The following is a 19,558-nucleotide window of genomic DNA, read 5'->3' on the forward strand; positions in this document are numbered from 1 at the left end:
TCCCGGAAACACCGCACAAGGAAGCTCATTCCAGAGCGTTGTAGTACGAGGAAGAAAGCTCCTTGAAAACCACACTGTGGAGGACCGCCACACATCCAGATGTTGGTATCCTAACTTGGATATCATCCCCTTGGGTTTAAAAGGAGAGGTAAAACTAAATTACTATTTCATAACTTATTAAGATATCTAAACATATTTTTATAATCTAATGTGAAATTTAAAAAATCCTTTTTTGGACCAAATATTCTGATGCTATTCCAAATCAAATGACACGAGACTGCCGAATAAAAACATATTATTCATAATGGTTCGCTAACTTTAAACAGCCGCTAAGGAGTGTTTTTCCTCATTCTGACTTAGGTCAATAGAAGACAGAGCGAGAATTAACAACGCTTTAAGTTAGCAGACTATTATGAATAAGGGGGTTAGTAACTAGACCTGTCTCTCTTCGCTAGTGTAGTATTCTTTTGTATTTTCTCTGTAATACTTTTATACTATGAACAGTAAAGAAAAAAAAGTGGAATGTTCATGTTATGTTTAGTAAGCGACCACTTTCACAAACTTTGGTGATTCCTCGCCAAAATTGTGAAACCTGGTCAAAGTGAAGAAGAAGAAGAGGGAAGTAAAGAATTCTGTTTGATTACTGTGCTTACCTCAGTGGATTTCATATTTTCACCAGCTCATAGCTGTTATTGTGATGATTTCATCTAGGTATATATAAATATATGCATTTGCGTCGTCGAATGGGTAGGTTTTTGCGGTTAGATAGTATAGTGTTATGTTCTCGTGTGAGAACCAAAGTAACCGACATAGTCAAACGATTGCGAAACTGAAGTGGCAATGGGCAGGGCACATAGTTCGACGGACAGATGGCCGTTGGGGCAGTAAAGTCCTCGAATGGCGACCACGTACCGGAAGACGCAGTGTTGGCAGGCCCCCCACAAGATAGACCGACGATCTGGTCAAGATCGCCGGAATACGTTGGATGAGGGCAGCGTAGGACCGATCGTCGTGGAAATTTATGGGAGGCCTTTGTCCAGCAGTGGACGTTTGCCTGCTGATGATGATGATATTCTCGTGTAATCCGATCTTTTTTCATACGTACGGAACCTTGAGTTATTGCAGTGAAAACTTCTATAGCATCGTTGTGATTTGAAAGTCGATGAAACGAAAAAGCGCGACAATAAAAAGAGACAGACACTTAAATTTATAAGATTTAACGTGGGAGAAAATGAGATAGGAATATATACAGTGTTTTGGTAACAGGCGATCATAGTTGAAGAAGAGATTGGCATATTATGTATGACGCGAGCATACTTTGATATATTCTGACGTCGTGGCACTACGTATTACTATATAGACACCAGGAGAACATAAATATGGTATCGGTGATAGTAATGTCTTTCATAACGGTTGAAATTATGTCGTCAAGGTACATGTACCAGGACTTCATATGCAGTTTAGAGGTTCATGCACAAAGCAGGTTTCCCTTCTGACATGTGTACTTTGTACGCATGCAATTTTTGTTTGTTTATTAATATTATTTCTACGCTTAAAACAACCAGAAAAATACAGTTGTGCTACATGCAATTAATTCCAACATCATGGAACCTGTGTAGTTATCAGAAAATATGTATTTGTGTTAATGAAAGGCTATCATACTATGTGATGTTGTTACACCTTTTTATAAGAAAATTGGGTACTATAGACTTATTTTGTTATAATAATTTTTGTCAGTCCTGGGGTGGGTGCGTGTGTGCGTGATGTAATCAATTGTTTTGACTTTCCCTAAATTCATGTTTAGAGATTCTTTGATACATTTTTTTTGAAAACCTGTCTATCCTATATTTCTTTACCCCAAAATAATTTGTAGAAATAACTACCTAAATTAATAAAACAAGATTAGGTTAAGAGTCAAGAGGAACAAATATTTCGACAGCAGAGAAAATTGTTCTTTCATACCACGTAGAATCTATCTAGTTCATAAATTCGTTACATAAAAACCGAGCTTTTAGTGGCACCGTCACATAGCTCTGTAAATCAATTTTAAAGTGTAATTAATTCTCATACTGACTTTAGTGCCATAATTATAACATCGCTTTAACTAATTGAATTTCATTAGATGGAATATTATTAAACTACAGAGTAGGGATACCTATAACGTATTTTGTTAAAGTTAATACGTAAGTATACATTCCTTCAAGGCCTATATTCAGTAATTCATCTTGAAAATGGACGAAAGTAACGCGTGATGCCAACGTTCGTTGCTAGATGGCGCTTAAAAATACTTAAGATTTATTTAAATATGGTCTTGTGACCAGGGAAAATGTACGTGTAACTTGCTTCGTTTTTACAAGATATCCGTTCCTGGCTTGAATTATGTGCAATTATAATAAGGTTTTGGCTTTTCTTCAATATACTCGTTCACTTTAATATGCGATCTAACGCCATCTAGTAGTTTTTATTTTAGTTGAATCTAAAATGAAAGCTAAGCACCTTACTAAAACATTATGGTGTAAAAATATTTACTATCCTTTTTTTTATTATATATAGTAAATATATATAATTCTTATCGATCCTCCCAGAGATGATACGGCGATCCATGATCACCCATTTATCAATGGGGTTTACTGATCAATACCTATACTAGCACCTTTCTATATGGATAATATCGTCTTATATTCTTAATACTATCGCAACTATAGTTTACTCGACAATAAAATTACCTAATTTCCTAGTAGTGCGCATATTTGTCTTCTCACGTCAAATAAGGCAGCTTCGTTGGTAATATGAGCGTACAGCACACACGTATATTTTATACTTACCCACTCTCACTAATGTTTCATGTAATAGTAGGAATTTTTATTTTCAAAAGTTTCGAGATACTTACGTCAATATTGTATTGCACATTCAAAAATGACTGATAGCCGTAAAGGGTCCTAAAAAAATAAATTGGCATCGAGAAATAAGAAGTGGTCTGTAACACTCGATTTTTATGTTTATTCGAATCCCTATAATGGCCATACATTATTATTATAAAATATAAACTATTTCCATTTGTCCTACCAACAATCGATTCATGAAAAGATTTGGTAATCTCTTTTTTCAATCCATAAATGGAATGACGTATTGGTCTTCATATAAAGGTACTTGTATGAACTTCACAGAATAGTGTTTTCTCTACTTTATGGTTTTATAAATTATGATTGGAATATTAAAATACCGCTGCAGAATTGATTGGGAGATGACATAAATTCTGGGTATTGAAATCGGGTGTTTCACTGACCTCTACTATTTAGCACTGGACAGGCGGCTGTTAAAGTGATTTTGTGCCTGTTTGATATTCGCCATTTTGGCGCTGTTGGCCATTCAGAGAAAGTCTGCGGTACTAAAATTAGATACAGCCTGTCCAGTGGTATTTATACAAGTCAGGGTGTTCGTTGGTTGTCTTTCATAAGGAAGGGAAATGAAGATAAATTAAAAGACTCCTTAAACCACATATAATAGTTAAAGTTTATTTAGAAAAAAATGCAATAAAATTATGAACTATGTTTAACTATTTTTACCTTCAAAAATGCTTAAAATATTTTTATTACCGACCTGATTTGGTAAACCGTTCATATAAATTTATATAATAAAAAAGTCAATCAAAAACCACAATAACAAAAGCCACAATTACAGTGAAAGCCACATTCAAAGATATGCTTTTAGAAACATTTAAGATACATCCAACATCAACAGTTTTTACTTTATTCCATTCACTCGAATGATTTTTTAAAAATATTCCAGTCGGAAATAAGCGCTTCTAATGCTAGATCTTAGTAAAATAAGAAGAACGCACCAAACATTAGTTATAACAGTGGTTTAGCTTTGCGATTTTTTCAGATATTAGGTAAATAAATACAGGCCTATACAATAATGTTTAGCACGAGATAATGACACATACATTACAACCTACAAGAGAAATAAGTAATTTACTGATTAACATTGTTTAAATATAGGTACTATAAACCCACTGAGTAAAAAGCTATGGAATGTCCATATGGAATACTAGTATTAAATATTTAATTGTTGTTCAAACCTGCAGTTATTTGATATCCAAAGGGACTTTAAGGACAAAGATAAGCGATAGAATATCACGCAAAGAAATTTAGACGAAGAAGTATTCCGTAATTGTTCCAACTATTACTAAGAATATATTTTTACAAAAATATAAAAAAGAACGTAACGTAATTACCTAAAATATACAAAGAATAATATTATTACCAGAAAATATAATAGACATCAATAATACTTGTGACTTATTAAATTAATAAATAACTTACAGTAAAAGTGATGTTAAGCTTCGGTTAATCAGTAGGTTCATATTGTTCTTAAATATTTAGATACCAAGTATATATCTATATTAAAGAGTTTATAACAAAGATTTGATTCAAAAACACACAGCCGCGATTTTAATCCGAAAACTTAGCTATGTTTTGTATATTTCATTTACCTGATTACTTAAGTAACACTAGAAATATTCAGTTATCTACTTTAACAATAGTAATAAACACCTTATTTTACATTGTGATCGAAAAAAGATTTTCCTGTTTTCATTCTTGTGATTTAGAGATTAGATGAAATTGTAAGCTCCTCGGCAGTGTATATCGTATAAATAATGGTTTTTACTTACGTATAAAGTATATGCATATATGATAGAGTTATTAAGACATAGTAAGAGAGATCGAAGACTCGGATTCGAGTAGGAATCGAAGTCGCGATAATTATACTCAAATTATTTTTAACTTTAGTACAAATACACATTGAAGTTATTCTAAACATCTAACTCACGACAATTTTGGTTTGTATAACCCTAAAGATATAAAATATTACACTACTTACATACAACATCAGGGAGAAAGTGTGGCTCTGAAACTGTCGAGAACACATTGATAGCTACTGGAATACATATTACTATATCTATTGTAGCTTTTAAAAACATGCAACACTTTTAACTTTTAATAATACCAAGGGTATTAACAATTTAGTTTATTAAATTTATGAATCACATTAATCTAATTTAAAAAGTATAATATATAACTTTAACAGAATATTGCAACAGTCCGAAAAATTTAACTATAACAAAATTTTCGCAATAATTTTCATCAAAATATCAATATCGCCATATTATAAAGTAACAGATAGTAATAATGGTTATGAACTAATTATAAAGTGATGTGATAAATTAAGAAAAATATCTACGAACCAACAGGCAGTAAAATTTATCAAATTATCAAATCAATTCTTTACAATAGACACCTTATTTTGCGTTCGATAATCAAAACATCAGAACGCAAATTTATAACAGTTGCTGTCTGTGGCGTACGTTTTAACCTAAAAACATTTTTAACAATTTAAATTGCGAATAACACTTTTTTAAACTGAGAATGTTTAGGGCCAATTTGAATTAGAAAAACCCAACAGATTAATGAATATAAAATAGAGCTGACAATTAGATGGTAAAACCTTCAGTTGAATACATTTTAATTGTTTATTACGATTCTTCAAAATTCTTCGATCAATAAATGCTTGCCGCTCTATATACAATAAAACCGTTTTGGTGAAAGAAAATTGATAATAATATAAATTACCTCTGTGATTTGGAAACTCTTAAGTTATAATTTAAATTACTTATAATAACATAGTGTTGCGCTTACTCTTAAAACTAGAATATACTTACAATAATAAACACGGTAAAATATAAAGTAGTTACAATTAAGATATAATAGAGATTATTTAAAAAAATCTTTACATCGTCCGAAATGATGAAGATTTATAAAATAAAATACTTACTTGTTTTATTAATTAAAATAAATACTAATTTCAAAATTTGTTGCTTTGTGAAAATTCCAGCCGTGGGTAAAAATTAAGTCCAATTTAAAATGTAGCCCTGTTGGTACATTAACATGGGCCAATTTTAATAATTTCTAAGATTCACCAATATAATGCAGTTATAATTACTTATATTAAACTATTTTATATAAAATGTGTGATACCCCCGTGAAAAATGAAACATATCCATAAATATAAGTGTAATACCTAACAATTATAAAGAAAAAATGTGTTATTTAAAGCAATGCGTTCTAACTTGTCCTTTTAATAAAGCGCCATCTCTTATCTCGAAAGAAAACATCTCGGCATTAATTCTTATTGTTTTTTAGTAGACCATGACCACTACCATTAGATATTTCCGTACGCTAGTATACCTTCCTGTTTCAATAAAATGCCACAGAATTTATATAATACCTTTTGAATAATACTAGTATCCTCCACAACGTTTTTTAAATTTCATATACCGTTAATAAGAGAGTAGACTCCTTAATATCTCTATATTCAAAGTGCAAGAATTTGAGGTAAGCAGGCGCGGAGTACATTAATACACAATATAATATTAACATGTCAAGTAATTTGTTTTTATATAAGAGGGGGCCGATTACGATATCGTTATTATGGCTGAGACCTTAGATAATTTATATATATAAGATAGAGCAGGACAGGTTAATTGCTTTAATGTGCTTGACACTTTGTTTTAGTGTGCGTACGTTGCTGAAACTAGAGGTTAACTATTTGCCGCTATTATTTTCGACATAACAGCTGTCACAGTCTATCTAAACGTATAAATTATCTCAGTCTGATACCATGGAAGACTTAGGCCATATGCACGATGGCCTCAATACAGCTTCCCACGGGTAGGTCTCAAAATGATCATGTCAAATGTTAATGTCGAACCTGCTCCCGTAACAGTTGGGATCTATACCCTCGAAATTATCGACGAGTACTTCTGCCTTGGACAAATAATTCAGTTTGGCAGGTTCGTAAAAGAGGTAGATACTAGTCGAAACCGTGGTAGGAAGCTACGTAAAATTTTGTCGTCCCTTATACCAGTCTCTCAAGTCGAAGGTTTTTAATTTAACCAGTGTGTGTTGCCAGTGATGACATACGGAACGCAGACATGATAGTTACTCGTGGTCGATCAGATAGCAATGGAGAGGTCGCTCAGAGTTCCCTGCGATCGAATCAGAAAGGGGAGATCCGTGGTAGAACCAAATATCTATAAATATATATCATTGATATAGGTCGGATGATTGAAATACTTAAGTTGCAGTGAGCAGGGCATATAGCGCGTAAGATGGGCGTTGGGGTCTACTTAAGATCTGATATCCTAATGTGGTATTTCATATACAAGTCTTTTATTCTCGGATATCTCTATGGATAATAGGGTCGATGTTTGTAACAGTATCCATTCGAGTATTATTCTAAATATCTTGCCAGTCTCACTGAGAAGAGCTGTTTCAAAAATTACTTACGTTTATTCCAAAAGTTGATAAAATAATTTAATCGAAACGTCGTGTAATTACTTCGCATTCCCGACAACAAACTTTTGTTGCAAAACCAATATAAATCGGGAAGACTATATTGGCCCCGGATTATATATCGTAAGATGAACAATTTGCGAATTGTGATTCTAGAATGTTTCACTTAAGTATAGTAAACATACGGCAGTAGGTTTCACAGTCATGGTTCACTATACAAAATTCATAAACTTCCAAAAGGAACATACAATGGACAATATCTCATAGTAGAAGTAAATAGTTCTTGGCGTGTAGAATACTTTAAAGTTTCGACGCCGAATAACTTGCAGTCGAAGTTCTACACTAAAATTCCTACTCAATATTTTTATTTTAACCCAATGTCAACGAGTTGGCGTACTTACCATTAATAAAATGTTGATAAAGCTACAATAGCAAAAAAAAATGTCTGTCACAATTGAAATATTTAAATTAACTCATTAAAACAAGAAATTTCACGTGAGCATAAGAAATATCATATAAAAAGAACTCAGGGACATCAACTGTGGTTACAGGTGAAAATTTCGAAAAACTTCGCAGTAACTAACCGAAGTAACTTACGACTACTTATACAAGAAGTTGTTAACTCTTACTTATCTCTGATCAGAGTAAACGGTAAATACACTTAAATAACTTAAAAAAATGAAATTTCATAATTAATTCACTTATATAGTATTAACGTTTATCCATTTATGTTAAAGGTTAGTGTCATAACAGATAACACACTAAAAGCTTACACTAAAAGAGTAATGGGCGTCGGTGGGATTCTTTGCCGAACATCCCTAATGATTACATAACATAATAAAATATATTACGTCACATTATACAAAATATTTACGTTTGGTTTACGTAATGAAGTGATTGATAGGCCCGCGACGATCTTAAATCATCAATAATTTATTCTTTTACTTTGAGGATTGTTTGATTGATAAAACCATTAATTAATACAATAAAAATACTCTTCAAATATTTTTTTTTTGGTGTCACGGGCCAATCAACGCACACCCAAATCACGCAGGAATCATACCGTCTACAGTAAACCATAGATATGAAAAATATTTTAATGTTTATATTTCAAAAATATAACACACATTGAAATTAATTACTGTAACTATTGCATTAAGAAAACAAATTTATTCACAATATTAAAAGGCGTTCATTTTACATTGTTCTTGTCCTATTTACGACAACGGTAGTAATAGGTGAATTAAACCTTTAATTTTTAGTCTTTAGGAATCTTCTAACCCTGATATATGTATGCTTATGATTTTCCACAATCATCACGTAGGTGTGCTTGGTGCAATCAGCATTTATACAAATAAATAAATGCCAGAAAGAAAATTTAGATGTTTCTTTCCTAAATTTAGGTACGGTTGAATTAAATCATAGTATAAGTATAGTGAAAGGATCTATTAGTTCCGAAATACATCTGATATTTCCGTAAAATAACCCCAAAAGTCATTATCATTTTGTAAAGTATTTACTGAAACGGCACGTATTTCCTGCGCGATTACTTAACGATGGCACATGCTTTGTCCTGTTCGCTTTGCGACAGGCGGATAAAAAAAAAGAAACCTCTCTGTACAAGCTCACAAATAATCTTTTAAACATTAAACAACGGCACATATAATGTTCTTATATTGCAACAAAAACCGCAACGAGTTCGAAACATTTGGGAGATAAAGACTTCACTAAATATAAAATAAACTATAAATATATGTTATATAATTTTAAGGGATTAGATGCTACGATCGCTGACTCGGATTCGGGTCATATAGAATTTTCTTTGGCTAGCAAACAGATGCGCCTATCCACTCCTAACAACAATCGTCTGATTGCGAATTAAATGAATTACAAATCATAAAGGATATAAAAATAATACGTATAGTAATACGTGCGAACTGAAATTTCGAAGATAGCTGGCAGGTTAGGAGTGGGGTGTTAGGTGATTGGTGATTTAAGCGTGGCGCTTGGCGTGAAGTGCCAGGTGGTCAGAACGCGAGAAACACCGATCGCAGTGATTGCATCTGAAGGGTTTCGCGCCAGTGTGTTTGCGGTAGTGTCTGGTCAGCTCGTCAGAACGCGCGAAACGCCATTCACATCCCTCCCATGAGCACTTGTAAGGCTTCTCACCTGAAACATGTTAAAAACAACTTCAAGGTATTTTTTTAACAAAGAGTTTCCTTCCCCTTCCAAGCACCAATTAATTAATTTAGGCCATTATCAATCAAGTAGATTTGACGAGCCTTAATGTTATATTAGTTGACGACTAATATAACATGGTTAGTGACTCTGACTACCAAGCTAGAGGTCCCGGGTTCAAATCCGAGTAAGTGCAATAATTTATATGATGAATATGTTTGTTTCCGAGTTATGGATGTTTATGTGTATTTAAGTATGTTAAGTGAGTATATTGTATTAAATATATCGTTGTCTTGTAACCATAGTACGGGCTATGCCTAGTTTGGGGCAAGATGATTTGTGTAAAAGTGTGTCAATATTAGTTATATAGCTGTAATATTATATAATTTATATATATATATATATATATATATGTATATTAGCTAACTCTGGAACGAATTTTCATGACGTTCTGAAATCAACTTAACTTTAATTTCCACCAATAAGGTGACAGGCAGACTTTCATTCAACTGATCAATTTCCAATGTTAGTATCTTATAAAACTTTCTTAATAAACGCCATCGCTGTTGATAGAAGTTGTACTACTCGTAACAGAACCAATGAAGATAATTGACTCCTGGTACAAGTTACAAGTTAACTTCGTTATCGAGTTAAAGTACCAAAGTGTAGAAAGTTACATTGGAACATTATTTAGTTCATAGCATTAATATTATGGAGCTAATGAAGTAACGATGCTACTAAGTGCCTGCACCTTAAATAAGCATTTTTTTTTATGAAAATAAAGGTCGAGACGAGCAGGACATTCATCAGATGGTAAATGATACGCCCTGCCCATCACAGTGCAGTGCCGCTCAGGATTCTTGAAAAACCCCAAAAATTCTGAGCGGCACTACAACTGCGCTCGGCACCTTGAGACATAAGATGTTAAGTCTCATTTGCTCAGTAATTTCACTAGCTACGGCGCCCTTCACTCCGAAACACAGTGATGTTCACACATTACTGCTTCACGGCAGAAATAGGTGCCCTTGTGGTACCCATAATCTAGCCGGCATCCTGTGCAAAGGAGCCTGGTTAAAGATTAAAAAGAGTGGCTATGACTTTATTGCCACTTCTCCTTATTAAAGCTCAACTTTTTCGAAGCGGTGATAAAAATGTTAGTTATTCATAAGTATAATTTTGACCTAAGAAAATAAATGATTTTTATTTCTTTCTTTCGTCCTCCATCAACGTACCAGTATGGGTCCTTTTGTGGGCCTTCAGATGCGAGCTTTTTGTGTACACTTTGGCACAAGCTGGGAACTCACAACGATGCACGCGCCTACGGGAATCACTCACATGGGGGTTGGGTGGTTGACGCGGCAAATGTTTGCGGATTGGTGCAGGACTTGGAGGCTCATCTGAAAACAAAATACATAATAGAATGATTCATTCTCCACAGTTATTTAATGCACTTAAATAGTCACTCACGCGATAATCTTCGTCATGATGACTTATGATGAGATGACCTTACATTAAGATTAGAAAATATATATATAGGGTAGCCCACGGCTATGCTACATGAAGGGGAAGTATGTAAGTATGGATATTTATTGTAGCATATTTTTTTTATGAGCATAAAGTCTTCTTTCAGTAAAATGCAAAAACGTATGAGATATGCTTCATCGCGATGATAAAAATAGTTTAAAAAACTAAAATATACGCTTTGTTTGAAACAATAATTGTTGAAATTTCAAATGAACATCAATTCCTGCCTTATTGCCGACGATAGCAGAAAAAATCATATAAATTAACAAAAATATTATTTTGGAAATTGAAAAATGAAATAATTTTATCAAATTAATGTATGGTCATCGCTCCTCGATAAATCTAAGAAGTTTGAATGAAATCTGGCCGTTGAAAGTGGGTCAAAATCGCGCCCAAATGAGTCGGTTACAAACAAACATACACACAAGTGAAGCTAAAAAATACGTTTAATAAAAGATTGATTTATATAATTAAAACTTAAAATGCACTAATTGAAAGTATATATGTATAAGTATACATTTGTTATTTTTTAAAGTGATAACCCTCGCTTCTGGGATTTATTCTGGATTAAATAGTTCCTCATGCAAATTCGGTATTGGGCAGGTTATCAACTGTTAAGTAGATACTGTAGATGAAGCCACAACCTGATAGTTGAACAAGACATACCAAGATTTAACCACGATACGTTACTCAAACGGTTGGCTCAGTGGAAGAGCGCTCGCACGAAAAGCGAGAGGTCGCGGATTCGAGACGCGCATCGTTCATAAATTAATTTAACGTTAAATTTATTACTACTACGAAAAAAATTGAGTCACGTTTTTAATGATTACTGGAGGTATGTGAAAGAAATCCAGAAATAGTTGAAAAAACAGAAACGTAGTTAAAACGTACGGCCGACATTGGTTCGTTCCGAACAAATGCTGGTTTACCTGCGATAAGGCAACCTCCTTTTTAAATTCCATAAATACACACGATATTGTGGGAGCAAACAAGTTTGATAGTTGCCGAGATAATCTACGGATTCTTTTAACGATGATCTCCAAACTTCATCAGAACTTAGCGGACTATGCTCTGTGTTAACTTAATTATCAAAATTAGCCTCCGATCATAATTTAACAAATCTCCGTGGCAAATATTATAGCGGTGTGTATTGGCATATTGAGGCAATCGTTTGTTTACGCTTTTTAATAGCTTCACCTGTATGTATCTTTGTTTGTAACCGACTCATTTGGGCGCGATTTTGACCCACTTTAAACGGCCAGATTTCGTTCAAACTTCGTAGATTTATTGAGGACCAATGACAATACATTAAATTAATAAAATTAATTCATTTTTGTTAATTTAAAAGAAAAAAATATTTAGACTAATTTTTATTTTTATTGCATATTATGTCAACAACGATTAATAAAACTAATTTTACTTATTTTCAATATTATTAATTCTATGCTTGGCTTAATCCCTTTATATCTACAGACAATATGTCGTGATCATCAAATCATGGACAAGTTTACATCTATATTTATATTCAAAATAATATGTACCTGCTTTACGCTTAGATAATTTATACTTCTAGATAGAGCCTCTTGTGGCTAAACAACCGACAAAAATAGGCCAGGCTTTTTCCTTTAGTGTGCGTGACAAGCTACGTGTTACACTCGCGATTTGTATGTCACTTTGTGTTAGTGTGCGTGCATTGCTCAAAATAGAGGTAACAGTCAACCTCAATTTTTTCGACGTTTTCACAGCCCTTACAGTCTATCTAGACGTTTAAATGATCTACGGCCGTTTTCAATAACCTATCTATCCTTAGTTTAACTTACTAGAGTTAAACAAATCCATCCTTTTACGCTTACTTACATTTCAATAACCTATCGACATAAAGCATTGGACTATAACTATATTGGGCATAACTACGGATAGATAAGATCTTGTCATTAAACGGTGACAGCAATGTGTCCGTAACTAAAGATACGTTATTGAAAAGCGCCGCTAAGCGTTTCCGAAGGTACGGTCAAAGATATGATATTTATGAAGTACAATAAAAAATCGTATCCTTTTTTTATAAAATAAGTGAAGAGACGGGCAGGACGTTAAGCTGATAATAATTGAAACGCCTCGCCCATAATAATGCAGTGCCGCTCAGAATTCTTGAAAGACCCTGAAAAATTCTGAGCGGCACTACTGCGCTCGTCACATTGAAACATAAGATGTCAATTCTCATTTGCCCAGTGGTAAGAATCTTTAGAATGAAGTTGGAATTAACCACTGCAAGGATCCAATCAAATCACTTTCTTGCGTAGTTCAGATTATTTTGTATATATATATATATATATATATTTTTTTTTTTTGGGAAATGAGCACTTAATTCTGTAGATCTATTGTGCCCTCTACATGTACTCGGACGCACGCTCTAGCGATGACTATGTTCGTTGTGAAAACGTAGTTGGACAACGTTTGGAGAAATTATTCCTTTGCATAATCTACTTACTAAGACGGACAGATGGCCGTTGGGGCAGTAAAGTCCTCGAATGGCGACTACGTAGCGGAAGACGCAGTGTTGGTAGGCCCCCCACAAGATGGACCGACGATCTGGTCAAGATAAATGCAGCGAAGGCGGCCCTTCGTGGAAATTTTTGCGGGAGGCCTTTGACAAGCAGTGGACGTCACCCGGCTGGTGATGATAATCTTCTTGTTGTAACTGTCATACGAAATAGGGTAGCCACGGGCAGAGAGAAAAGCTTTGCTCGGATTATGTTTGCTAGGAATTTGTGAAAGTCCTCTAATTTTGATTCTTTCTTATACAGTTTTCTATAATATCATTTACCATTTTTATTCGTTCTGTCAAATATTAACTTTGTTAAAGTAATAGAAGTGAAACAAATAAAATATATGCTTACAGAGTGAGAGAAGAGTGATTCTTAAGTTACGATAGTAAATAAAAAAGAAAACCAAATATATCCACATCAAATGACATTCGGAGTTGAAACGATGACGTGAGAATCATCGTTCCACGACCGCAAACATACTTTTTTATTTCTTTGTTACATGATTTGGGCAAACCTTTAACGTTTTACAAAATATTTATACAATCTCTGCAAACCGATATGGCAAAAATATCCTTCATGATTAAAAATAATTAAAAAGCATATCAACAACACAAAAGCTTTCGCAATATTAAAAGTGTATTGCTCAGTGATCTGAAGGACCGACCCGATTCCCGAATGTATTATAAACAATAATATTATGATTTTCCGACAATCTCTTAATTATTGAAATTGATTAATGTTTATTTTTAACTTCGAACGATTTCAATTGTTTAAGATGTTTAATAATTTGATATATTTTATGGTATTGAAAGAAACTGAGTGATGATGGTCCGCTGTATAACACTCCATCCGAAAGATACAGTCAGAAATCATACGCATTACTTGTACTCAATATCGACAACCGTGCCAATATATTCCTTCTTCTTAAGTTCAGCTTCACCTACTTTTAGTAAACATATCGTTGAATTTAAAAAAATAATTAATACTCCATAATACAGGGTGGACCAAAAGACCGTTTACATTTGAATCGGTTGCCGCGTGTAGCAGCGGCGGCGGAGGGGGGTGGAGGGGTTACGCGTTGCAAGAGCGGCCAATAGGAATTTAGTACCATGGCGTCGTTTAGCGGTAGTCAACGTGCATTTTGTGTACGCGAGTACTATCGAAACAACGATTCCGCGACCTTAGCTCAACGAAAGTTTTGCAATCATTACAAGATACGACACAAAAATCAAGGTACATCAGGTGTGTTAATTAAAAAATGGGTGCTCAAGTTTGAGAAGACGGGTTCAACAATGGATTTACCTCGATCTGGCCGGCCTAGATCGTCGAGGGACCCCGAAAACGTGGAGCGAGTAAAATCGTCTGTTCGTGACCAACCTGGACTATCGAAAGCGGTCTGCTGTCCTTAACGTGCCAAGATAATGATGTATTAAACCGCATTCTCAAGAAAGATTTAAGTCTACATTCCTATAAAATCCAAATGGTGCAGGAATTAAGGCCTCAGGACCATGCTACTAGGTTGCAGTTTGCGAACGAAATGGTAGAGCGATTCACCAGTTTTACAAACATTTTATTCTCAACAAGGCACACTTCCACCTAAATGGGCATGTTAATAGACAAAATTGTCGTTATTGGAGTGACACTAAGTCATGGTGATCAAAAACCCCTGCATTCCAGCCAACCAACCCAGTAACTCTTGACGAATTAAAGGATCGTATTCGCACAGAAATCCAAAACATCTCAACAGAAACATGTACAGCTGTTAACGAAAATTTCCGCTCTAGATTGCAGCAATGCCAGAATAATGAAGGATTGCATATGGATGATGTGATTTTTAAGAAATAAATTCCCCTTTTGTTTACTATCGAAAACAATAAACAATTTTGATCTACTGTAATTAGTTTTTTTTAATCATCATTCCAATTATAAACGGACTTTTGGTCCATTCTGTATATATACCACGGTTTATATTTTATTTTTTAATATGATTTGTCTTGTTCATTCCCAAAATGGCAATGCCTATTTTTACGGGACTTTCACTTGGGGATAGCTCGTGTTTTAAGGAGTAATGCATTCACGCATCTATCAGTGTTCCGAAGAATTGTTTTACCTGAATCCTGCCCCATCATCCCATATAATCCCCATCACCTGGATGTGTGGCGTTCGTTCACAGTGATCACTTAGCATTAGACGACCCGTACGCTCGTTTGTCTACCTCTTACATAAAAAAAAGTAACAAATGAGATGAATCGGGTTGCTATGCCAACAAATAAATCACATGAATTTGTAAACGAAAATCTAATTATATAATTACACAAATATATAATATATATATTATACACAAATAATTGCGTCACCTACCGCTATGCAAAGAATGGGTAACCCGACGGCCTATCGTATTTTTTCTATTGTTATATATTCTATAATTTATTGATTTATTATGAGCAAATCCGCATGGTGATATTAACATGTGCTAAATGGAGATAAATAGTATATAAGTAAAATGATGAGTGAAAACTTACGTATACTCTAATCACCTTATCATTTCTTCGGAGTTGGTAGTGTCAATAAAATGAGTAAACATTGAATAACGTCATGTTACAATGTATTTTTAGAAGTGCAAAGAGTAGGCCTGACATAGAGTGAGTAAAATTTATAATATTTAGTCAAAACAAATGTGTTGGTTTAGATCTGATATTCAAATGAAGCTTATAAGAAACCAGCTGACCAGAAAATCGTTGTTCTGTTCATTATAAGAAAAGTGGTGGAATTTTAAAATTCTTTCTGACCTCTACTCGGTGAAAGGAATATTCCTTGGTAGGAATATTCCTTTCATTTCAAGTCTCTACGCCTTATGGTTCCGGAGATATCGCGAATAGTCAATACATAGGTGGAAATCTCTTTTATACGAGTATAATATAGAAAATAAGATAGATAAGTGGTCTACGAAAAATTTATAAGGTTCTATGTTAAAAATTTCCTCTTTTCATTTTGAATATAATAATCAAGCGCTTTTGAAACGTCGATTTTTTTAGCAGTTCAGACTAACGTATCAACTAGAAATACTCATGTTCGAACTGAGTCCATTAACAATTTGTGTGATCGAATATAAGATCATTTATTCGTCTCGATAGACTATGACAGCTGTAAAAACGTTGAAAAAAATCGAGTTTAGAGCTAACCTCTATATTGTGCAACACACACTAACACAAAGTGTCAATGCAAATCGCAAGTGTAAGACTTAGCTTGTCACGCACACTAAACCTATATTCCTGGTCTGTTTTTCTTTTTATCGGTTGTCTAACAGCAACAGACTCTATCTAGACGTATAAATTATCTAAGGATCGAATAATGTATATTTTCATATCAGCCATAACCAAATAATGGCATGCCCCCCTTATGTTAGTTACCAAGGATTCTGAACATTATTAGATATATCTAACGATATTTATCGGTAGATTTTGCACTATATATTATATCATACATGTATTGACTCGCACCAAACAGTATTCGTAGAGAATCGGTTAAAAACAATTGATGACTATTATATAAGTATATTATATTCAAGCTCTAAAGGTTGATGCATCAAATTTATATATTATGTAGCGTTTATAACTTTTTATGAAATATTTGATATTTAAAACGCTTTTTAACTTTGTACATAATATATTGGATGCAGCATTAAAAATATGAGTAAGTATTAGTACACCTGAGCCCAAGTAATCTGCATCCCATTAACTCTATCTCATGATCTATGGCACTTTAAGTCACAATGTATTTCAACTGTAGAGTAGATCCTGTAGATGAAGCCACAAGTTGAGAGTTGAACAAAGCAAAAAGAATTTTATAACGAGGCGGAACTCGAACGGTTAGCTCAGTTGGTTAGAGCACCGGCACGGAACGCCGGAGGTCGTGGGTTCGAATCCCGCATCGTTCATAAAATTTTATTTGTGTATTAATCCTAGAAGTGAGGGTTATCACTTTAAAAACAAAATATATTGTTCAGAATGTATATTTATCTAATTTAATATCAGGAAATTATGTTATTTAAAAAATTTTAAAGCAATGATTACCTTTAGGCTCGTCTGAATCGCTTGGCGGTTCGCTCTTAACAATTGCATTGGTGACCAGCGCAGGTGATATGGGCGACAGGGGTGAGATTGGCGAAGTGTAGGGAGAAGGGGGGGATGCACGTAGACCAAGCATCCAATCATCCTCGGGGATTGGATCATAACACTTGAGGCGCGGCTCCTCGCGAAGCAATCGGTCCATTTCGTAACATGTCTGAAAAATAGGAGTTTAGAGATAAAATATTTAAATCATATGTGGAAATGCATATACGTCTTGTAGGTATTGTACTTTCTCGTTACTATAAAATTTAGTTTAAGCCTAATTTAAAACTATAAACTTAGTAAACTAGCGTCTCTTAGTTACGCTATTATAGTTAATTAATGTTGTACACTTGCAGTGTTACAAATAAACTTGGTATAAAGTTATAACTGATGATAAACAAAGGAAGTGCAAAATGTTTACAATATCGTTGACAACACTGTCAATACAATGATAATTCTGAAGTTTTCCGAATGACAAGCTGCCTTGCAAATAAACGCGGGAAACGTTATAAGTCCGAACAAACCATTCGTAAGTAAAATTTCTATTTGTTAACATTTTACATATTCTTGGTTTATGCTTAGTTATAACTTTATACCAATTTTATTAGTAAGGCCGTTTGAGTATACCAGCGCCGTTATCACAGAGTTTTGTACAAAATTAAACAGAAAATATGTAGTAATAAATTTAATAAAATGTCATCTTGTTTTATGATTTTTTTATGTAATGTGTACCAAAATTCGCAAGCTATATTTAAAACTTGTATTCGCTTCAATTTCAGCGGTCAGATTATACGAAACTATAAAAATCGCAACAACAGTTGCACCAGCGCACGCGCAATTATTGTTAGATAATTTGACGTGTAAGTAAACATTTGATACCTTCGTTTATATTGTTGTAATTTTCATGTTAATATCAAGATTTTTTAAATAAAAACAGTCCATAATTTATGTTTTTATAGGAGATATAATTTTTATGATGTACTACCAACAAAAACAAATATATCTATAGGTTTAGGCTAGCTATGTATAAATAGTAAAAATATAAATTGTACAAAAAAAAAAATACATTAAATATAGAGATATTGTCATAGCAGTTTACATACATACACATTCGCATATTATACATTACTAAGATCTAAGACAACATTTCTACAAATCAATCGCTAAGTAAATAAGTACTTATCAAAGACCTTGGTTAAATGTAGACTTAGTCACCAAGATAAGACTGAAGTTAAAACAATAATAAAGTATTACATAAAGAAAAGTTAGAATTATATTTATTATGTAAAATTAAGTCGCTTGACGGTAAAGGATACGATTATAGTAAGAACGCAAAATAATTCGCATTGACGCTTTGCAATAGCTTAATATTTACATTTCTAGTTATATATAATCACAATAATATGATTTAAATAAACACCAGGTTTATACATAGATCCCCCCTGAACTTATTTGAAAAACCTTCTCGCAGAACCATTTTGGGGATCAAATCACCACCTCAATTTATAAGAGATTATAAATTCTTAGACCCATTCAAAGATTTGCTGTGAAGGTATTGCAACTAATTGCGATGATTTAATAGTATAAGAATAAAAGCAACATGAACTGATAGACATTAATTTGTTGACACATTTTTGTATAAATAACCTGATAACGTTATATATAACAGCGGCGTTTCGTTTAGTAGAAAATAGAAACAAATAATTTATCTAATTATTTTATTAACTTAAAGTTGATATTGCGGTCGTTTATTACTTATACCATCTCAAATATATATTATTTCTCACATACAAGTAATATGCCCCAATGCTTTCGTGAGGCGAAGTTTTGTTTACCCTAGGCG

At 33.5% G+C, this 19,558-nt stretch overlaps 1 protein-coding gene across 1 annotated transcript in view; it reads right to left on the reverse strand.

The window, feature by feature from the left end:
* Positions 1-5,580: 5,580 nt before the first annotated feature.
* The window catches only part of LOC126979089 (Krueppel-like factor luna), a 103,579-nt gene continuing 89,601 nt past the window's right edge, over positions 5,581-19,558 (reverse strand). The window contains exons 2-4 of the mRNA XM_050828300.1: positions 17,677-17,887; positions 10,766-10,930; positions 5,581-9,524 (exon numbers count right to left, since the gene is read on the reverse strand). Coding sequence (XP_050684257.1) covers positions 9,349-9,524; positions 10,766-10,930; positions 17,677-17,887 — 552 coding nt within the window. The 3' untranslated portion in view covers positions 5,581-9,348. The remainder of the gene's footprint in view (positions 9,525-10,765; positions 10,931-17,676; positions 17,888-19,558) is intronic.

This window comes from Leptidea sinapis, chromosome Z (assembly GCF_905404315.1).
Source record: "Leptidea sinapis chromosome Z, ilLepSina1.1, whole genome shotgun sequence".
NCBI classification, from domain to species: Eukaryota; Metazoa; Arthropoda; class Insecta; order Lepidoptera; family Pieridae; genus Leptidea; species Leptidea sinapis.